General features: G+C 37.8%; 1 protein-coding gene and 1 long non-coding RNA gene across 3 annotated transcripts; both read right to left on the bottom strand.

The window, feature by feature from the left end:
• Positions 1-655: 655 nt before the first annotated feature.
• Positions 656-7,083, bottom strand: LOC110052163 (uncharacterized). Of its 2 annotated transcripts, XR_016204373.1 has the most exons (3): positions 7,007-7,083; positions 1,887-2,010; positions 656-1,061 (listed from the first exon to the last, which is right to left on the bottom strand). It is a non-coding gene; the product is annotated as an uncharacterized LOC110052163 (long non-coding RNA). The 2 variants fall into 2 exon arrangements; XR_002297015.2 differs by lacking the exon at positions 7,007-7,083 and having other exon boundaries at positions 1,887-2,087.
• A 952-nt stretch (positions 7,084-8,035) lies between these two features.
• On the bottom strand, positions 8,036-22,270 carry LOC110051868 (MAM and LDL-receptor class A domain-containing protein 1-like). Its single transcript, XM_089279944.1, has 17 exons — positions 21,500-22,270; positions 19,456-19,596; positions 18,698-18,945; positions 17,712-17,838; positions 16,864-17,001; positions 15,928-16,190; positions 15,371-15,491; positions 14,782-14,928; positions 14,250-14,488; positions 13,961-14,129; positions 13,516-13,644; positions 12,846-13,093; positions 12,234-12,366; positions 11,525-11,674; positions 11,114-11,442; positions 10,588-10,723; positions 8,036-9,758 (listed from the first exon to the last, which is right to left on the bottom strand). The coding sequence occupies exons 1-16, from the start codon at positions 21,606-21,608 to the stop codon at positions 10,622-10,624; spliced, it is 2,793 nt and encodes a 930-aa protein (XP_089136070.1). The 5' UTR covers positions 21,609-22,270; the 3' UTR covers positions 8,036-9,758; positions 10,588-10,621.
• Between the last annotated feature and the right edge of the window lie 289 nt (positions 22,271-22,559).

Genomic DNA, 22,559 nt, shown 5'->3' with positions numbered 1-22,559 from the left:
CGGTTGTACGATTGATGGAACCGGAGAGGTGGCTTCAAGGGCGTTTTGAAAACAAAAACATCTGATAAGACTTCAAGACCGCGAAAGAGACAAGAAAATCCTGAATAATCTACTGCGCTTAAAAAGGTGAACGAAGTCCCTCGGGAAGAGAAGGTGATTAGGCGCTATTCACCAGGGTGCTGACGGGGAGCAGTTTCTGAGGATTGCACGAACTTCTATCGTGGAAATTTTCTTGGTAAAAATATTATAAATAAGAATGAACTTAACTGTAATTTTGCATTTCTTAGAACATGTAGTTCAGCGATTCCAAATGAAGTAATATCCCACCAGTGAAAAAAGGGGATGGTAAAATACTTCGGTCATGGGCGGATCAATTCGATGAATTTTGTTTTCTTTTATGGCCGAGGGTGAGATATTTCCTCGTTTTCGTGAAAGCCTGTTTTCATTTACATGGATACACTTGCCAAACAGACTAGAAACGCACAAGCGCCGGCTCAAAACGCACGAAGGGACATAAGGATTTCCTTGGCAACTTATGAGGTAAAGGAAATGGGACTCAAAACGAAATATGTAACAGAACAGTTTCTTTGATGATATACTCCTAAAAATGCCTTTTAAAAAGGCGGTTAGGCACAGTAATTTATGACAAAATAAATTTCAGATTCAAACAATTTTATTGCTTTATGTCAATGATATCAAACATTTTAACTTCAGTAGCTATCTACATAGAAATAAACTGAAAATAATAGCTTTTGCAGCGACTGACATGTTTTGTCCGTTAAAACATAACTGTGTATTTTTTTTTTGCATGACGTAAACTGATTGATGTCTTCATTTGTCGGTTTCTCAGTGCGGCCAGGTACCCGTGGATAAAACACGTTTGTTCAGATATCTTGAGGAAAGTCGATGCTTCGCTTTTTCTTGTATGGATCAGAATCAATAGGGATGCACTGCCCTTCATAACAGGCAATGGGTGTTCCGTTGCAGTCGTCCAGCTCACAGGGCATCTCATCGCTACAGGGGCTGTATAAATTACAACCACTTCGCTTTGGACGCTCGTGCTAAGATAAAACGGGAATAAAACTGTGATTAAAATAATAGCAAGGAGTGTAAAAGAGGCTTTTCTAGCTACCTTATTTTTGTTGGCAATTCAAACTGGAAAATGATTTTTGTCAGACCAGTAAGCCCTACTGATGTGTCCCTAATGGAAGCACACTCAGCGGTCATTTCATACTTTGTCTAGTTTATGTTCTTTCACAAAATTAGAATTACAACCAAAAGCTGAGTCGATTCTGGATGGTTAACGATTGCCAGTGATAATCGGGACTTAGGCATTTTTTTGCACACGCTGCACTGAAAAAACTCCCTTTGTAAATTAACGAGTTCAGCTCGATAATACCATGAAAATCCAGAATATATTTAATTTTGTCATTGTAGCCCGAAAGCAGTGATTCTTGACCTATTGAATCGACAATCTATGTGTCTTGTGTTTGTTAAAAGTTAGATTTGAAACACATGCGCAGGGCACAAAATCTGTCAATTTTGTTTTTTTCAGGGGCATCGAAATCTCGATCAGGACTAAAACTAAATTAACTGACTGTGGGTTACTGTTATTGTGGATTGACATTTGCTTCACTTCATTGGGACTTATTGCAAAGCCAGAGATGCGAGAAAAAAATTTTCCAATGTCCTGCACGGATTAATTACTGACATTAAAGTCTTCACGAATTATCTGGACTAATCACGGAGACATTTCAGTGACTTACAGTAAGACTGAACTGGGATCTTTTTTGAAAGATAATTTAGAGAGGCAAAGTGATAACTGTCGAAAACATACACATTCGTTGACTTTTTTTCGATTAATATAATCATTTACATAAGCTTACCGTTTCTCTGTTGGGCCTAAACATATTTCTAGCCATTAGTTCCCCAGTGCAAAAAGCCAGAAAAAGAAAGGCAATCAGGAATATTTTCTTGTTCATGGTTTAGCTGGGCGATTGCTGGATCTGACTGTAAAAAAGGCGATAGCTAGTCGTTAATAGTGAATCTGTTGTCGACGATCGAGAGCAGAGATCATTTAGAGCTGGCTTCTAAAGGCGCAGCCTGTTTTATTGCGTTTTTTTGTTAAGTGGCATTGTTCTTTCAGTTTATTACTCACTGCGCCATGGCAAACAATTACGTCTCGGTAATCACAAAATTTTGAATGAACAAGGAAACCTCAACTCTTAGGTGAGGAAGCAGAGTTTTACGGAAGCACGTCAAAGACAAAAAAACTAAACACGAAAATAGACTTGGCAGTTTTCTGAAGGAAGCGGTCATTATAAGGACAGCCTTCTCTCATTACAACGACCAATATATTCCACTAACCTTTGTTTAATTTTTGACAACTTCTTCAAATAGTTTAAGTACAAAAATCTATCATTACGAAGCTTGAATTAGTAAGTAGCACAAGTGTTGTGTTTGCGCTTATAGCCTCAAGCAAAACTGATAAATCGAAAGAATCGCAAAAGAACTGGAGTAAATAGAGAGAAAAATTAGCAATAATGCTGTTACATTTAAAAAAATTACATTCAAATAAGTTCAAATGAATTATAATAAGTCATGAGGAATCGCTAATCGAATCCATTTGAGTAGTTGTCGAAAACACCGTAATATTTACTTTCTATTGTTTTCAAATCGTTATCAGCAGGTTAATTACACGAATTTGCGTTTAAAAGGCGATGCGTTAATTGCAGCTTGGGAAAGGACGCACATGCCACGAAAAATAGCTGTATTGACAACACACGATAACGCAATGTTTCACTTCAGAAAATAAATCGCTTTATATTTGCCGTCTACATTTGGGTATATCTTATTAGTTGTATGTCACAGAAACTGTTATATTCGACTGATCTGATATTTCAGTAAATCAACTCTATGAATATATGGACATCAGTACATATTTTACACACGTGCAAACGTGCACATTCATTTTATTTCATGCTCCAAGTAGTAATATTTTATTGGAATGATACATTTACTTACGCACTTGATGTAAATAATCTTACTGACAGGTACGTTTCAGTTATAAAGGACTGGATTCGTTTCCGCTCCTTGTTCAAGTAGTTGTTTGTCGCAACACATACACGCAAAAGTAACAAAATTGTAGCGTTCTTCGACGAAGCAGGATATAGACAGTTCTTTCCTTACTTTGGTAAATCTATTCGGAGCGATGAAATACGTTTGAGGAAACCACTCTCGCTCTGTAGGCTTAGGGTTCAATTTCGTGTCATATTATTGTTCAGTAGGAAATTTTTTAAGTGCTTTTATGTCTTTAAAGACAGCTTAAGTTAAGCTTTCTAGGCGCCAAACTGAGAATAGAAACTTTGAGCCAAATGAAGTCGGAAAATTGGTGGCCTCTGACGTCATTAGCCATATTGTCGGACGTGTCCACAGATTAAGATTAGACTGTAATTAATTCTCTGTACGCTCTTACACAGAGCGGAAACAAAACTAGACTTTCTAAAAATAAATGGCCGTGACGACCCCAAATATTTGTCATTGTTATTTGCAGGTTGTTATTCCCAGATCTAGAGTCAGTGGTTATCACTGAAGTCAGCTTAGAAATGTTCGAGCGTAGAGGGATCTTAAATATACACTAAAATTTAAAACTAATCTAAGACTATAGTTTATTCAAATCCAAGTATAAATCGCAAAATGTGATTCCAGAAAGAAAGAAAGAAAGAAAGAAAGAAATGTAGATATGGCTGATAGTAAAGAAATACTTTTAATTGGCGAGGTTTTCATTTTATACTGAATTAAGTTAATGCATATGGTCTCCATTATTTGTCGCACGAGTTCAATGTTAGCTGTATAAAAGTTTGGTGACACCTAAGAACAGTGTTCCTTGGAGTTGATGACTTTCATTTTCAGATCACATGTCATTAGTACGTTTGTTTGCTTGTTTACTTGCAGTCATATTGAATAAACGGCCACACTTAATTTCTAGTTTCTAACGAAAATTCACACCAAATGTCTAATTTCTAGCTTTACACACATAAGTTTAGATCGATGCCGCCGTTAATGATGATTTCGCAGTTTGCATAAATTCTATCATAATTTATTATCGGTTAATTACACTTACAACTTGAATTATGGCTGTCAGCAGTTGCTATTTTTCTCTTTGACTCGGATTTGTTTCAAAAAAAAATGTGAGGGTTTCACTGACTTCGCCTCACTTTCTTGAACATTCAAGTGTTTCTATAACTGTGGAATGAAGGTCTAAAAACAAACTTTGTCACGGTGATATTTCATTCAATATCCGTTTGAAAAGGTTGGGTATAACGAGTAATGGTCGATTTACAAAGAAAGGAAACAAATAAAAGTAACAGTTGCAGCACTGTGTTTAGACGGAAGCACGCAAAGCGAAGTCATGTTTCGTGTCTGAAAAAGGAAAGAAGAAAGATATCACTTCCTATGGGTAAAAGAGGTGTGCCTACGTGGGTGGTGTCATGCACTACGTTTACAGATACGGGTGCAATGCTCTGCACAATTCCGAGGGAGATTAATAATGCTGGATAAGCGAACATATACAGGATGAAATTGTTGAGCAGTCTTGGTCTGTCAAACATCAAGATTAGCTGAATTCGGAACAGTGCAGTCCACACGAAAAATGCATTATTAGTAATAAACGATCTACTTTTCTTTAGTTTTCCATTTTGTTTCAAAAACAACCGTAAAAATACAACAACTTTTGTATGCTGTCTAGCCATGATCAGATTTAAAAACATTCCGGTTTTGTGCCAAGATGGCATTGGTTTCCTGCTCGCGGCTCATGGGTGGCTGTTTATTACTGAGACCACCCATTTACCACCCATTTCCCCAACTCTGGTATCTCAAAACCGTCCGGCAAATTCTTTTCAAGTATAACTATCGCGCTTTTAAGTGAATTCGTTGCTTACATCTATTTGATTCGTTCGCGATTATAACGTTACTTTAAAATAATTCCAAAGACACCACTTCATTCTGAAAAATGTTTTCGATTCGTGTCATCGAAAATTATCCTTTCAAGTTACCGTAGAAACGTGAAATAAAGTCAATTTTTCACATAATTAACAGAAAACAATGATGATTTGTTTTCTTTTGGCCCTCGATCCGTATCGAAAAGGTTTCATCGAACACAACTAAAAAACGTTCTCCCTTGAACTAAAACTGATGTGGTAGTTTTTCAACGTACAGGTGGACTAGTCGACCGAGGGAATCTTTTCATGGTGTTTCCACTCTTATGTGTCCAAAAAACTGTCAAGGGAAACTTGTATTATGGACTTGAGTAGAATAACAAATATTTATTTTGCATTCCTGTGAAATCATTGTCCTTATTGAAAAGTTCGCAAGAAATCATTTTGCTAAATCTTAATAAACAGTTGTCACCACATGGCTTGCGGTACCGGATAGATAACTTTGATGTTCTTAAAATTACATCCGCGTTAGACTTCTGTTAAGAAAAGTTTGATTGCAATTTTTATTTTGATAAACGCTGATAATTTCTGGATTTATAACTAATTTGTCAAATGGTGAACAGATATATATGAAAAGAGTTCTCGATATATGACCTAGGTGTATGAAATGTAGAATGTTTTAATATGCTTAGCAGGTATATACAAATGTGAGAGTCTCCAGGTAATGAAAATATGTAATGCTTTCATGAAATAAAACTTTGTACATTTAATATCCCTTAAGCGTCAAAAGAATGAAAGTTTGACGATCATTAGGTATAATACTATTTCTTATTTCAGGGGCTTTTAACAATCAAATTTTAAACATGCTTTTAATATTTGCTTTAATTAAAGTTGAATAACGTGTTCTCACTTGAAAATTCATGGTAATATCTCGTTTTTATCAAAACTAATTAAAATGATTTGATTCGTTTAGCTCGGTAGAAACGTTTGATAAGTTGAATTTGTATTTGCCAGTCTTGAAGTGTAGATTGTTCAGAATGCGGAAAATGAACATAGGCTCACGCTGCTTTAACTATATAGACACTCAGAAAGTTCACTGTTCATTAAAAGTTCTTCAAAGCTTGAATATATAAATGGTGAACAAGTTGTAACTAGAGATAAAACATGACGTGCTAGCAGATTCACTAACTGGTACAAAGATAGCTTGGTTAAAAATTAACAATTTTTGTCTTTTCCTCTAGTGTACCAAGCAAAAGATGAAACAATTAATATTCCCCCAGCCCCCCCCCCCCCCCAAAAAAAAATCAATGATGTTTCCTATACCTTTTAAATAACAAAAAAACTGTACGTTCTGAAGTCAAAGTTGCCGACGTCACGAAATGTCAATCATTTGTCATTGAATTATTCTCCCTTTTAAACAATAACATGTGGCCTAGCGATAACTAGCCACTCGGCAGTTCTCAATATTACTACATCCATGAGAAACCCAGTGATTCCAAAGCAATTTTATCCTTAAAAATAAATTGCTACGTTTGAATATAGTGACACTACCTTACTGTACCCTGCAAGTCTTTTCAAGAGGTCGAGAAGACTCTGCGGCTAAATTTTATGTTTCCGTTAACTTGAAATTTGAGCGACCAATTTTTTGGGTTGATTCCGTCTTGATTCTCTTTGAATTTGTGCTCTTTTACCTTCGTAAACACCGTGAGGTAACTTTTATTAGAGTCGACAAGTTTTGGCCTCCAATGCATCGAAGTAGCCCTGATGTACGAAACAGTGCCGGAGTATTCACAGTTTTTTTTTTAGTGTATATAACTATAAAATGCAGATTCACAGTTTTACTACTCCACTTAAAAAGTCATCTGAAAATTTATGGAAGTGTGCTAATTGAAATACGTAAATATTTTGATCAACGGTGTGTTAAAAACAAAACTTGACTGTTTAAGCAGTGTAAGAAACGTTAACATGATAACACATGTAGGCATCACAACTGCTTAACTTCGCTTTACCAAGAAGGCACTGGCATACTACACCTCTAAAAACAACAGTCAAGATTATCCAAAGCTTACCTGTCAAGCCGACGACTGTGTGTGAATGAGTTTTCTAGAACTGTAAGCTTTATATATTACTTGTCGAATATGCCATAGTAATAAAAAGCGAGTTATTTATGGACTCCTCAAGGCAAAAGGATTATGAATTATTACTAGTTTTAATTACTTTACCGGAACAATAGATCTTGGCCGCTTCCGCGTGGCAATGCCATTCAGTCAAAGCTGAACGTTTGATAACAAAACCCGCCGGCGGTTTAATTTGGAAAAGCAAACAGAGGATGAAAACGTTACTGAAATCTTTGCAAATCAAAAACAACTTGTTTCCTTTATGGTGTTTTTCAGTTGTGCTGAATGTTTCGAGTTAGAATCCCACTTGAACCAGAACTGAATTATTTAATTTCGAAGTCATTGCAATAAACGTATATTTTAATTTTTGTAGTTTTATTTTTTGGCTTTCAATAGTTTTGGAACGATTTCTGTTCTGACACGAGTCTACAATTGATATACAATCATCCAATGTGCAAAGCTGTCTTGATCTAAACTGGTAAAAGATTAATTGTTCGATTATTGGTGGGATTAATACTTCGAAATTCTAGCCTTTCCGATAAATATCGAAGAGGTACTGATAAGAAATGTAAGTTATTGCGATTACAATTCGGTAAGCCGAACCTATTTCCGTGTTATATGACGAAAAGGACACGAAAACGAAAACTTTACTAATATACTATTTGAACACTAAGCTAAGTCCGTAACACTATTATATCGACATCTGCTGATGTTGAGTTTGATAAGAATTTTTTCTGTAGAATTTATTTTGTAGTGCTACACATAACAGCTCCTTGCTCGATCGAAATATAAAGTCTCCCGTTGATTTTTATTCATTTCATTTAATTATAGTAATGGGATTTTTGTGCTAGATCTAGAAAATATGATCTAGTTGTTGTTTGTTCCTTATTCGTTTACTAAAATGGTTATCTTTGTTATGCTTCTTTTACACGGAGGTCTGCAATTACATACACTCTCACGTCTCCATGACTGAGATATCGATAAAAAACGTCAATGCCTCTTTTATTTCGTGTGCCATAGAAAAACATAACAAAACACTTAATCTTCCTGTTGAAATCAAACCTGTGACTCTAACGATACCATCGAAACACGTCTCCAGATAGTGACAGTATAAATTAACATGCACTTGCAGATGATTTGCAAAACTATAATCAAAAGCGCATTGCTTTTGAAAATTTGAAAAAAAGAAAACAACAACAACATCAAAATATGTTTAACAGAGAACCAACAACACGTCTATGTCGGAAACCATAATGACATTCTATCTGAGCTCAGCTGAAACGAATTTCCTCAACTTTAATAGACCTTTTTAGCTTGAGCGGTTTGTCTTCCCATTTCAGACCACGTAATATTTCCTCGAGCAACCAAAAACAATTTTGTTAACAACTTAGGTTTATGATGTTATTGTGTTAACTAAATCAGATTAAAACCTTTTTAGCAAGTGTTTAGTTAAGCAGTGCAGTCTTTTAGAGAGTGCTTGAATGGGAACTTCTTAGCTTGTGAAAAATAATTTTGATCAGTTTACTGAATCACTAAATTATTTGTAACTAAATGTGTCAGGTACAAACAACTATCTCTTGAAATGGTTTATTAATCGACCTTTTGCCCCTACAAGTCTTATTCAAATGCAATCTAAGCCTGGTCAAGCCTTGCAGAGGAAATTCTTCAAACTGATGTGTTCTTTATTAAAAATCACTCACGTTACAGATTGAAAGACGAGAACACACACTATTGTGTCATTCTCGGATGCTCCAAATACAATATTCAAATTTAACAGACATTTTGCAACCGACTATCCCTGAAAACTGTCCAAACATGTCTTGCAAAATCAAAAACGTTCTTTTTCTTCAAGTTATTACAAGCACAGATTTTTTACAGTCTAAGTACAGTTTACTCCTTTCGTGACCTTTTGGATATGCCATGCCAAGGACTACATAAAACTGTTAGGGATCTTGATTCCAAAGATTTTCACACACTGAGGTCAGAGGATCAAACATGATATAAGTTGGTGCTCATCTCAATAAATTTTTGATTTCAACTATCCGTGGTTCGTTTTCTTCGATCGGGTAATTGACTTTTTTTCAATAATTATTATTTCAGTCTGTAATTATTACTGACTAAGGGAAAATTGAAAAAAATAATTTGAAAAAAAAACAACAACGAATTGAAAAACAATTAACAAACTGGAAGAGGACGAAACACGCATAGTGGAAATCAAAAATTATTTTAAATTATTTTAGCTGAGCTCAGGAACTAACTACAACATATGTAAAAAGTTACACTCAATTTTGGTACTTTCGATACTCAGATTAAAGTTAAGGTTCCTAAACCTTATGCTAATCAATATCTTTTTGTGTTTGTTAACTGTAGAATATCGTTATTGAATATGCACAAAAAGAAAGAGCAAGACCTACACTGTAATTCCTTCAAAAATCGAACGATCCTTGCGAATCCTTTTAAATATTACAATTTTACTTAAATGTATGTTATGTAACACCTTTCTGTAATTTGTTTTTGAAGAGGATAACTGACATTTATGATCCAGTAAGTGTTTTACCATCCTATTTATCCTGTAGCCGTATAAATCGGCACAACTGTCAAGCGTTTTCATACTGAATTTATTTATTCTGTGGAAAGGCACACAGCGATTTATCAACCATGAGATCACTCCAGCTTTGTCTGATAGGCTGAGGAAAAGGGTATTCTGAAACAAGACAAAAAAAGAATTCTAAGTTTCTTTTTGATGAAAAAATGTTTCCCATTGTGACTTCGATATATATATATATTTTTATAATTTATAAGTGAAAATGATTCAGCAGATAAATAAAATACTCTTATATTAGTAGCTGCCATTTTAAAAATACGTGACGATTTTTGCGGTTTAGGCAAAAATGTCACGAAATTACAGGACAATAAGTTCTCTCTGAGCAAGGAGGTAGAGGGAGGCGCGGTGGCCTCATGGTTAGTGTGCTCGTCTCCGGATGGGTTCGAGCCCTGGCCGAACGTTGTGTTCTTATGCAAGATACCTTACTTTCACAGTGCCTCCCTCCAGCCAGCGAACGTAATGCTGGGGGTAACCCTGCGATGGACTGGCACCCCATCCAGGGAGTAGTAGAAATAACCTTAGTCGCTTAATACTACAGAAACCGGGATACATATGTAAGCTCCACCCCGATGGGTCACTTGGCTCGTATGCTGACTTTTTTCCTAGTAAGGAGGTAAGCTTATTCAAACACGAGAAGACGTCTCCGTGCAGCCAAACCAACCTTACGTAACCACGTTTCTCATAATGCAGGAAAAAAATTACCTTTCTGCATGGGATTCGCATTGTCGGTATTGGACTGGAAATAGCTTGCATCTGAGGTTAATGCAGGGAGTCTTTTCAAGTGCAAATGACATTAATCTCCTTTTAATGATATTCCCTCGCATGAGCCTCGACCCATTGCAAGCTAGTTCCAGTCCATTGCCGAGAATACGAAAATGGCCTATTATCGGATCTACAGTCTTCCAGTTACCACAGAAACGGTTATTACCTCAGGAAAAGGCACTCAGTTGGAGGTTTTAACGTTAAGACCTCCTCCTCGAGGAGCAGCGTCCTTCAGAGAACTCAATATCATCGACGGCGATATCTCCTCTGTATGAGCGGCCAACTGAACCCACAATTGCGATCTAGGAGCGAAAAGATATTGCGACATTAAAGGACCACTAGATTGCGAAGTTAAATGATTATGCTTATTAGTTCCCTAGCCTCTAACTTCTAGGTAATCGTTTCATACCGTAAAATTCCGAAAGCAACGTTTAACGACCATCGTTACGTTCAGAATTAGCCAGCAGTCTTTGAGGTTGCTCGCTTCTTTTGTGGGCTCGTTACTTTCGGGGAGCAAAAAAAGGTTGCATTGCATGTAAGTTGGTGCGTCCACCTTGGCTTATGCAGGGCAAGGTTTTCTTTCAAACTGTTTTCATATATCCAGACATGCATACAAACTGACTTTAATGAACTAATATGAAATGGTGAACTGCATCTTGCGATTCGTGTAAGCCACAAAGCAAACATCCTACCCAATGAACAGTTCCTCGTCGCACAGATCGGACCACTGCAAGTTCAACTTCAGCTAGCAGCCATTTGTCGACACTTATCTCAGATCTTTCCCACTCTTTGTGCAGTTCCTTCTTAAAGTCCTTTCGCGTTGGTATATGGTCATCTTTTTCCTGCTTCACAATCCGCATAACTGTCAGTGATCCAGGATCACCGTACATGTGATACCAGAACTGCATGCAGAAAGACCGGCCCTCAAGTTTGACACGAAGCATGGCTTCATGTCCCGGTCTACGTGGACTGGAACTTTCAATGTAAATGTATTTGCCTTCTTTCGAACGCCGTTGCGGACCTGCAATAAGGGAAGAGTGGCGTGGTAGTCCTGATTGTATAACAATAGTTCAGAAACATTATACGTAGGTAGCAATGATTACCTCTTGAGAGTGTGTGATCAGAAGATGGCCCAGTTCCAGACGATGGTGTTTTTCCTGAATGAATCGTCCAATCAAACTGGTCATCCTTAACATCGAGCCATTTGCATTTCCCTGTATCAACTTTATTCTTACTTTCAAAATTGCAGTTTCCTTAATGAACAAAGAAAAATGAAAAGATAAACATTAATTACACGATCTGAGAAAGAGTTTATTTACTCCTCGATACCCCATTCCCTATATGAGACGCGCTTAGGGAATCATGATAATATGCAATGTCTCGAAGATGTCGTGCGCGTGATGAATACAGCTACCATGCAAGACTCCCTTCGTCATGCAGGGAGTCATGCATAGGGATAATGGCTCATTGTTACTTTCACTTTAATACTCGGTGCTCTGCAATACATTTGCACACAGGTAATGTCGCCAGTTTCTTTACGCAAATGCCGGGTTTTGTCTACTTCAGTTATGAACCAAACCACACTTACACAACTACTTTCTATGCATTTTTCTGCCGTCGCTTTGCTTTACTGCGGTTATAAGGGAGTGAAACAACAAGCTTAACCGGAGAACTTATTGGAAGCAAAGGAAATATTGAGAGCTTTACGGCAGGACACGCATGTCCTGATTGAATCAGACCATTCGGAAGTTATTATCCAGCATCTTTCAACAGAGAATAGCTGGCCATAGCCGCTATAAATAGCAAACTCACCTTCCTTGGGATTGCCTCCCACGTCTCCCTGTTTGGGCCCCAAATTTTTGCATTCCTCAGCATCGCTAACGCTAACTTCATCAAGGGAAATGTCACCAAGATACGAGTTGCCCCGGACACCTACAAATGATACCTTTAACAGAAGAAATAAAAAAAAAAAAAAAGAAAGAAAGAAAGAAAGAAAAGACTAGTCAAGTTAATGAGAAAATCAGCAAGTCTGTATCGTAGATAAGTTACAAAATGTTGCATGCTCAAACGTCTTTTTATTCGTCCAAAATTAGGCATTAGTGACTTCTGATTCCAAAAGGGCTCTCAGGTATAATGATGAATTTGCGCAATGACTCTACTTTGGGGGGGGGGGGGGGTGGGGAGGGGGGAGGTTGAACAAAAAGCGTAGTAACTCAGGGTTCCCTTTTTTACTCCACGTTCTTTGCAGGTATAATAATGAAAAGGTTAATCCAAGTCCTCTCGATTTTGGGTTGGTAATTTGTCATCTGAAGACATTCTTTACTTTCATGATATTTTGAGCCCAGGGTTACCATTTCTTTGCGCTACATTCTGTGCCATTGAACCTTCTTGGTTCTAACAAAACCTTCTATGCTCCTAACTTACTGTGTAGTGATCTCCGTAGAACGCCTGTGAACCAAAGTGCCAGTAATCCTCTTGATCTCCAGTTTTTGACCAAACAGTCTTTGTTAAATTGTCTTTAAGGTCGCGCTGCTCCAACCGCAGCTCGTTGATGTCCTTGCCGTACATGTGATAGTGAAAATGTAAACAAATTGGAGTGTAAAACTCTTGACTCTCTAAGCGGATCTTTTGACTATTAAGTAGGTCCGAGGCTTCCATATAGAGGTAGTACCCTGTGGGAAGAAAAGAGAAGATACATTTTTACTTACTTACTCCTTTTTCACACACACAAGAAAAGTACTCAGAGGGTTTTTAAGGAAAACAAATGATCGTCCTCTAAATCCGCCTTATTTAAAGCACAATGTTTGGGCCATCTGGGAAAAATAAATTATTTTACTGATGTAACTGTACATTGAGACATTGAGACATTGTAACTGCACATTTAAAAAGAATTCTAGTACAATTTCGGGTTAGAAATGAGCGGAAGCACCTTTTAACTGAAAGGGAAGAATTTGTTTAAAAATTTAAGTTCAAAAATAGATATCATGAAAGTCGAGGCAAGTAAGTGGAAATCTCCTAAGAATCCCAGGTGCCACTGTAACAGATACTCTTTTGTACGACAATAGGTATTGATACGGAAGAAGTAACTTCCTACCATTTCCGTCGCTGTCGTAGTGAGGTCCTGTTTCATAAGATGGCGTGTCACCTTGATGAATCTGCCATTCGCCATCGTCGTCTAAAGCATTTGTCCAGCCACACAAATTATTATTGAATATACAAATACCTATGGTACAAAACAGTCCCGATATTATGACAAAGCAAGCGCCTCAACTATGATAGTACTGACGTTTTGGAAATGTAGATTAAATTCAACATTAACTCTTGGGGTTTAGGGAAATATTGTCTAAAAGAAACTAGAGTGGAGGAGTAAGTCTGTCTTTAATCCGTGTTGTGTTTATCGCCATCAGTTTATGCTGAAGTGAACCCTTTCTTTCACCTTAAGCATACAAGGGAACATGGATAAATGGGATCCACTTTTGGTATGAACTGGTTATGGTAAACAATTTTCCTAATATGTTTCGATAAGAATAGTTTCTTACTGTATGGTGGCGCCATAGGTATCAAGGCGGTAGTCGGAACTGGTGGCGTTGGAATTGTTCCAGCAGCGACATCTCCAATGGGCCTTATAGGACATAGTCCAGGAGTAAAGCGGAGCTCGTCGATAGCAATATCACCGCGCCATCCAGCCACAGTCGCCTCTATTTCAACCTGTACGAATATGAAATGATTTCCCAATTCAAGATTACAGTAATAACATTCAAAAGCTTTTGCCATCAACCAAGAACGAATTAAGTTAAAAACAACCAATTATTTCAGCAGGGAACTTACCTGGTATTGAGACATACTACAGTCAAAGTCAACCTGGCCTTCAAGCCACCTGTTTCCGTGGTTACCAATTTCTTTCCATACAAGAAATCCTCGCCTGTATATTGACAACGAACCAATGTCCGCCCCATGCATGTGGTACTTGAAGCGCATGCACTGTTGTCCAGCCATCATGTTGCTGACCAGGACGGCTTTATCCCCCGTTGCCTGAGGTTCAGATGATTCGATATACGCATATTTTCCTGTGAATTCAGGGAAGAGTCCATTTTTAGTCAAACAAATATCTTCAATTGTAGCTTTTCATTTCATCAATGGATTGATCAATCAATAAATCAGGGATTGAAGTAGCCAATTATCAAGAGTCATTTAAATATATACCTGAGTGGAGACAAGCTGGCCTGTGACTGAGCGAGTGTGAGAACAAACACACAAACCAGTGCTCGACTCGAACCTGTGCCTCTTGATACGACCAAATTTTGTTGAATAATAGGCATTAGTGTTAGTAGGAATTCTACTCATCTATCTCATTGCTCACCACTGCCAGAAAAATCCGCTGTAGGTCCAGTCATGCCACCGCTTGCTTGCCCACTGTTAGTCTGGCCACTTCCAATACTCCAGAGGAACGTTGATTTCGTAGAGGGTCTCCAGTTACACAATGTTCCTTTGTCAAAATCGCAGTTTGCTAGAGTAGAAGGATAAACGTTCATTTAAAACTTCTGGAATAGCAGTAAGAACTGACTTCCTAATACAATATAATGGACATTTTGGAATTTCGTATAAGTGGGAGATGAATGTGACTGAAAACAGAGTAAAATACTATGACAAACACGATAACAGCTGGCGTTTTGCGAAAACAAAGCAGCTAGCAAATTTCGTAAAATTTCCTCTTATTGAAATATCCAGCTAAAAGTTCCCAAAGGATAATACCTTTCTGCATTAGCTTTCACTTAGTTACTTGTAAAAGACGAAAACGAGATGAAGAAATTTAACAAACATATCTTGAGTATTATTTCGTTGACGATGAGTTCCCTTGTATGCGGGTAGATGCTGCGGTTCAGATCATTCATGCTGGCGGAGGACATTGGTTCGAAGAACAAAAAAAATACATCAGTGGAGATAAATACCTTTAGCAGTGTCCTCAGGAGTGTTGATCATTGGGCAGCAGCTTCCATTTGCTATAAGGACGTCATCCATTCCAACTATTGTGCTTGTGAATTCCCCACCAAGGTTGGCTTCAAGAACAAGCTGTGAAAACAAGATGCACATAGCTGTCATGTTTGAAGAGTCGATCACTTGTACGCGTGTTACGAAGCTTATATAATAACCTTTCTACTCTTAAAGATTAGTCTGTTTTCTTTATTATCAAGACGGTGTAGTCCTCGAACGTATAACTAGACTAGGATGTGATTGGGTGGGTAGTTACCTACATGTTACGCCGTTATATCAGATTATTCAGGTTTGAAAAACCCTGTGTCTAGTACACTTTGTGTTTTAAAAAAGTCTAGAATTAAAGCTTTGTCGACCTGTGCCACACAAAACTCACATGATTTTAAGGTGTCTACCCGTGGGTATTGCTTTTAAGAAAGAATATCAGCTATTGCTTATGTTTGTCTGAAGATTAATAGTTTACGAAGAACTCAGTTGTAGTTCAAGAGGCCGACTTTGTCAGCTTAAACATTACCTGAAAACAGTTTTCATCTTCAGCGTTTATTTCAACCACTGCCCTTGTCCATTCCCCCAGTTTACTTTCTTCTCCTGATGAAAACCAAACGCGATCCTCTCCACCATCGTTGCCTTTTCTAGCTAACAGCCTGAATTCACTTTTCTTAGATTTCTCCATGAAGTAGTAAAGCTCGACGCACTTTGGACCGCATACCTTGGCGCTCACTAGGCGATGTTTGGATCTTTGTCTTCCAGATTTCATTGCGTATATAAACTTCCCCCCTGAGTAAAAACACAAAGCCAAAGCAAAGTAAAGTAGTGTGTCTTACAATTTGTTTTTTGAAAAAGTTTAAGAAGTAGACCAGGTTGATAACAAATATCGCGATTTGTCAGCAAACGTGCAGAACAATGAAATATTTCGCAAGCACAGTAGAAGGAGAGGCTTAAAATCACGATATTCAATCATTTTGACATTAGTGTTTTTATTTTGCGTTAGTTTAACAGCTTTCACATTTTTAGTGAAAAGTGCAATTTCTTTTGTTGTTGTTGTTGTATAATTGAGTTTAGCAGGTATTTTCAGTAGTTTCAGTTGAGTTGGGCACAAGCACGCAGAAAGAAGTAATTGAAAGGTGACGCAGTGGTTTCCTTATTGTTTGGTTTTACCTCCAAAAACAGAGTTTTTTTCGTAGATAATTTAGCAGCAGTTTAGCCCTGGAACACGAGTACGATTAAAATACAGTAAACAGTAATTTCAAAGTGACGCAGCGATTTCCTTAGCCACTGAAAACGACGGAAGAAATATGGTTTCCTTTCCTATTCTTCTGGAGGAGCAAAAAGCAATTTGAGGTTGATTCGCCATTCCCTGACCGATTGTATGACCATCACTTATCCCATGCCATGTACATGTACATTCAATACTGAAAACGAAAAACAAGAGTCGAAAATATCTCCTTACCGAGTCTTCCGCCACGGTCCGGTCTTTTGACAACTGACCTCTCACTACTTCTGAACGAACTTAACTTCCACGGACTTGTGTTATCGCTAACCAGATCATTTGCCCACTCACAAAAGCCCAAGTCGAAGTTACATTTCCCTAAAGAGGAAGAAAATGATATGGTAAACATAACACGGGGAAACAGTTTACAACTCATACTTATTTCCAAAGAAGAACTATGTAAGAGGGAAATGTTTTATTGTCCTAAACTTGAAATTCATGCTGTAATTAGGCACTTTATAGCTGTGGTATATCTACCAAAATCTAACACAAGAATTTGTACCATTATAAGATCATTCTAACATAACCGATTTTATAAAGAAAGGTCAACTACACTGCAGGGAGATCTTTAGGTTATTTCAGCCGGGATAAAACACTACAAACAACATTTGGCCGGTTAAAAGAGACGACGCTGTTTTAAAGATTTAAAACTATCATTCCTCTTTAATTATTAGCCTATAGGGAAGCATTTCTGGCACATCTTCATCACTGATCAGCAATAGAAGAAATGTAATTTGAAACAAAACCACTGATTCAAACGTAGGGGAGCATTGAACAACTCGATTGTGGTCGCTGAATCAATTCAATATCATATGTGGGTACAATTCAAGTCGTTATAGAGAGATACTTATTTTGTTTAGTATACCCGAGTTAAAACCATTGCCCGTAGCCTACGTTGCAGACGTAATATGGGAAGGGGTTGGGAGCCAAAAAAACGTAAGGAAGAAGAACACGCCTGCTACGCAGACTATTGCCCGTTATCGTAGAATAAGCTAAAATGACATCTTTATGTATTGTCGAATACTTGCCTCCAGTTTCATCTGACACATTCTCAAATTCAAAAGACTCTCCGTTGCAAGACCTCTCCGTGAAATAAATGTCGTCAATGGCAATATCACCGGTGTAGCTTGATCCTGTTATGCCTTCAAATATTATCTGAAAACCAGCATAGGCACATGGAGATGTTAGTGACAGCTTCGTGAGTCAGTTGTTCTCTTAAATAGAGCAGTTTTCAAATGAGTGGCTTAAAACAAAAACCAAAAGAATCACTCTAGCCAGTCATAAAGGACATAGACAATCCAGTGACCCAGTAAAACTCGAACTAAATGCATGTACCTGACGCGAAGCGCGGAAAGACGAGTGAGTCAAGATTGATTTCGTTTTACCTCTGATTGCATTAAAAGTGGCGCCAGCTTTTAAGGTAATCGTGTAGCGTAGAAATGCAAAACCAGTTACTTTTACACTCTCAAAGCTTTCCATGGGTTTAACTTCAAAAAGAGTTCAACAGTTTATTCAAGAAATAGCATGATTAGTCGCACTTTACCCATCATATGTTTAGTCAAATTGGAACGCAAGCGGCCACGAGTCCAATACAAAATCGAACTCCAAAAGACTGCGTTGCAATCCACTTGGTTCCATCATTATTATTTATATGTTAGCTTGAGCTGGATATGCACCTTCCACGTCATATGTTTAGTCAAACTGGAATGCAAGCGACCACGAGTCCAATACAAAATCGAACTCCAAAAGACTGCATTGCAATCCACTTGGTTCCATCATCATCATTTAATATGCTAGCTTGAGCTTGATATGCCGGTTATAGTTTGCTAGAAATCGTGTTGCTGTTTTGACGTGCTTGTCACAACGTTTGTGCTGCAACCACAAATTTGACCTAAAAAAGGTAAATTAACGACAGTTTTACGATTTAAGACGCTGGCATTTCGAGCTCGAGCCCTTCGTCAAAGTAAAGACTCAGTAAGTGAGCAGCTTTTCAGATTTCACAGAGTGAACTTACGTAGTAGTTATTTCCATAAACAGTAACGTTATCGGAATGCCATTCTGAGCCGGGCTGTCTTCCACTTTTTGACCATACATCCACGACTTGACCATGAATATGCTGATAAATGATCAAACTTCCAATCGTGTTGCCAATCATACTGTAGTGGAAGTGAAGGCATTTCACCCCACTGAAGGGCCCATTGCGGATCTGGGCATTATCACCTCTTCGTCGAGGGGATGAAGTTTCGATGTATGCGTAATAACCTACATGTAACAGGAGTAAAGCGACGTGTTAGTAACAACAGAGAACAACCAGTGTGAAATGGTTTATTTTTTTCGCGGGTTTAGTATACTGAAACAATTAGGACATGAACTGAGCAGAATTTTCTAAAACCTGAAAGTAATGCAAATATAATAAGACCTACAAAAACTTCAAGAGCAAATTGAAATTTGTAGATATTCCTTTTCCCCTCAATGTGCAAACGCTTAATAAAACCCTGTATCTATGCAACAACTCTATGCAATGACAAAAGGGACAAAATTGCCCAAGTTGTTCGGCAGCCCTCTTCACATCAAACTCACCCTGATTTTTATTTCCAAGAATTTGCAAATGTTTGTGGAGCCATTACTGGGGACGACATAACTCCCCATTTTGTCCCTAGTAACGGTCTCACATGCAACTGCGAGATGAGACTCGCCCCAGATTTGTTCTTGATTTCTAAATTGAAAGAAAAATAGCGAATTGTCATTATCTTTTATCCCACCCACTCTTACCTTTGCCGGAATGGTCTTTCGTGGGTCCAGTTGATCCACTTGGTGTAGAACCTTGCTGTAACGTCCAGTCAAACTTATCACCGTCTTTTTCTTGGCGCCAGCTGCAGAATTGTTCCTTGGTAGAATCAAAGTTGCAGTTTCCTGAAACAGTGCAGACAAAACATGAACGTCCAAACCTGGATAAATAACCAGATTCCGGATGGGTGTCAACTCTCTGTTTTTAGCATAGCTGGTCTAGGACTCCATCTCCTTCAACTGTCACGGCAAACACTCAACATTTTGGCCAGTTGCCCCAAGAATTTACATTGTCCGGTCCATGTATTAACTTGACTCGACTAAGCAATTGCAAGGTACAAAGCGTCTTGCCCAAGACAGACACCGTGGGACCCCGGCGAATGCCTCGGATATAAATATACATTGTTATTTGAAGGGTATATACCGGTTAAGATATCTTTTCATAAAATTAAACATTTATTTATATCGGGGATGCTTTGTTGCGATACCAAGCCAACTCTAAATAAAGCAAACTACGTGAAGCTTATGGAGAGGGTAAGAAGGATAAACTAAGTCTAGGATGTCTTGCTTAGCAAGATCCACCCTCTCTTTGTTGATAGATGTCGTGTGGATTAGCACTGTATGGGTTATCAGTTCCCCTGTGCTCCTCCCCCATTATTTCTTTCCATAGTCCTTTTTACTTGTTCACCAAGCATACCATAACAGGATTGTGTATATACAATCGTAGGTAGCTGCATACTGCGCGTTTTGGATATCGAGCTTGCCAGGAAGAGGAAAAATACTCGCCCTCTCAATTATTTTTTCCGCGGAGTAATTCAACTTGCATCAAAGTGAAGAAATCATGCGAAAAAGATTTCAGTTATACAACATTATTATATAAGTTACCTATATTATATAAGTAACTTTGAACACCTATTTTCTGCCAATAACAATCAAAGGTTTATGACAACATTTTCTGTCAAAAGTGTGCCCACCTTAATTACAAAACACTATTTTTATTCTAATTTGTTATCGATAGCAGTCAGATCTTAAGTATAATGAATAGGAATTTGATATTAGAGCTGTTGGAAATGGATAAAATTTCTGCGCAGTCTGTTTTATAACTCTCTTTTCACAGTAAAATACTAGATAAAAATGGTTTCACAATTTACCACTGGATTCGAAAGGCGAGGTAAGAATCTCAACTCGCTTTGGCTGTTGTTTTTCCTCAATGTAAAAGCATTACACATATAGGGAAGTTAGGGAATCATGGAACAATCTTCAATCTTGCGCAAAATGACTGCAAGATGTCCGTTGAGATCTAAAGATAAGTGCATAATTACACTTCTCTTTGCAGCTCGAAATCATAGTCATGGGTGAAATTTATCGCTCTCTCTTGCTAAACATGGGTAATTAACTAAGTGCGTAACATTTATTTGCCCGTTATGAAAGTTTGCACACCATATGATTCCCTGGTTGGTCTCCTACCAGTACAGTGGTAAGTTCCAGAGACAATTTTAGGTAATAGCTTGTTTTGGCTGCCTAGGACTGGATGCACAGAAGCTAAAATGCTGCAGCAAAAGTGATAAAAGTGCTGATATGTAGAGGAACCCCTCCCTTTCAACATGAGGAACAGTTGAAACATTTTGGCAACTTGCCTACGCTTGACACTTTATTTTCAAAAGAAATTTGCGGTTATGCAAGTTTAACCAATTTTAAGCTGCAAAGTGGACAAAATATGTTTTCAACGTTGGACAATCTTGTTTAGCAACCCATAATTCGAAAACAGTGAAATGTTTTTGCCAGTCTGAAACATATTAATGTCACTGAATGTACACTTTCACTGAAGGCAAATCTTAACATATCAATAAAAGAGGAAACTGTAAGAAACAGGCAAACTCATAAATTTCTTGCAGTAATCGAAAAATGCCTACGCAAGTAACACCGACGCTTAGACGTTTATTAGACGATTGCAATCACGGTCATGTTTGAAAAATGCAGAATGTATCGAGGAAAATAAATTTAAAAATAAAACCACACAATTACCAACCTTCAACTTCAGTATCCTTCGAAAGTGGTTTGGGGGCGCAGAAAGCAAATGGAACATACGTTAGTGAGTAAAGAAAAACCACCAAACAAATCAAAGCAAGACTCGTCATCGTCGAGTGCAATAGCTCTTTCTCTCTCGTCAAATTACCACCTTGTAGCAAACTCGTACAGCTATAAATTAAGCAGCTCAAGGTACAGAAGGTGTCTTATATCTAGATGGCGGTATTCAAAACACGTGGGGGCACAGTTTGAAAGTATAACATTCCCTTGTAGTTGACAAAAACTGTTGAAAGGACATGATTGACGTATCAGAGGGGTTCTTTTCTTGCAGGAAAGGGAGAGGTTTTCGCATTTGCGATAAAACGATACGTCCTCATAACGCTGTACTCACAAATGTGGCAAAATTATGCCAAAAACCTTTTTTTTTTACCTCCAACATAATCCTATTACAACTGTAAGCGTGAATGAGACGATTATGCGATCACTGACTCAGGAAACTGATGGAAAACGTTATTGTTGTCCCGGGCCTTGACCCTTACATTCTATGAAACTTCTAGAGAAACCACACACCGCATTGCTTTTTAATTGCCATTGCTTAATTCAATTTCGCGCTCATCGTGGAATTTGAAAAAAAAAAATTCATAAAAATCAAATCGAACCCTGCTGAACGGCTGCAGAGTAGCGGCATGGCAGAAATGTTAAACGTGTTCCTTTCAATGCGTTAAACTCACCCGCGAATAACTTAGTTAGTCCTGCTGTGGTACACGTCAAGTAAAAATTTATTTAACAAAAAGTTAATTCGTAGTCTCTGAAAGCACACAATACCAGAAAGAGACTTTTCATGAGGAGCTCGGGAAATACGGCTGTGTAATAACCCACGAATACTAGCTTAAACACTAAAATAACTTAACACCAAATATGGAGTGATTCCTTACGTTTCTTGTTGGTTATTGCTTTTGCCAACTTATGAGGCATTGTATGGAAAACCTATTTGCGAATACACTAGGTTAGCGTAAATGTGAAAAAGAGCAGCCTTTTTTCCATCTGCATGTGTAATATAA

The sequence above is a fragment of the Orbicella faveolata genome, unplaced genomic scaffold, assembly GCF_042242905.1.
Source record: "Orbicella faveolata isolate gen_17 unplaced genomic scaffold, um_ofav_v1 contig_47, whole genome shotgun sequence".
Lineage (NCBI taxonomy): Eukaryota > Metazoa > Cnidaria > Anthozoa > Scleractinia > Merulinidae > Orbicella > Orbicella faveolata.
Note: the sequence above shows the minus strand (reverse complement) of the source record. Positions and strands in the feature narration are given on the sequence as shown.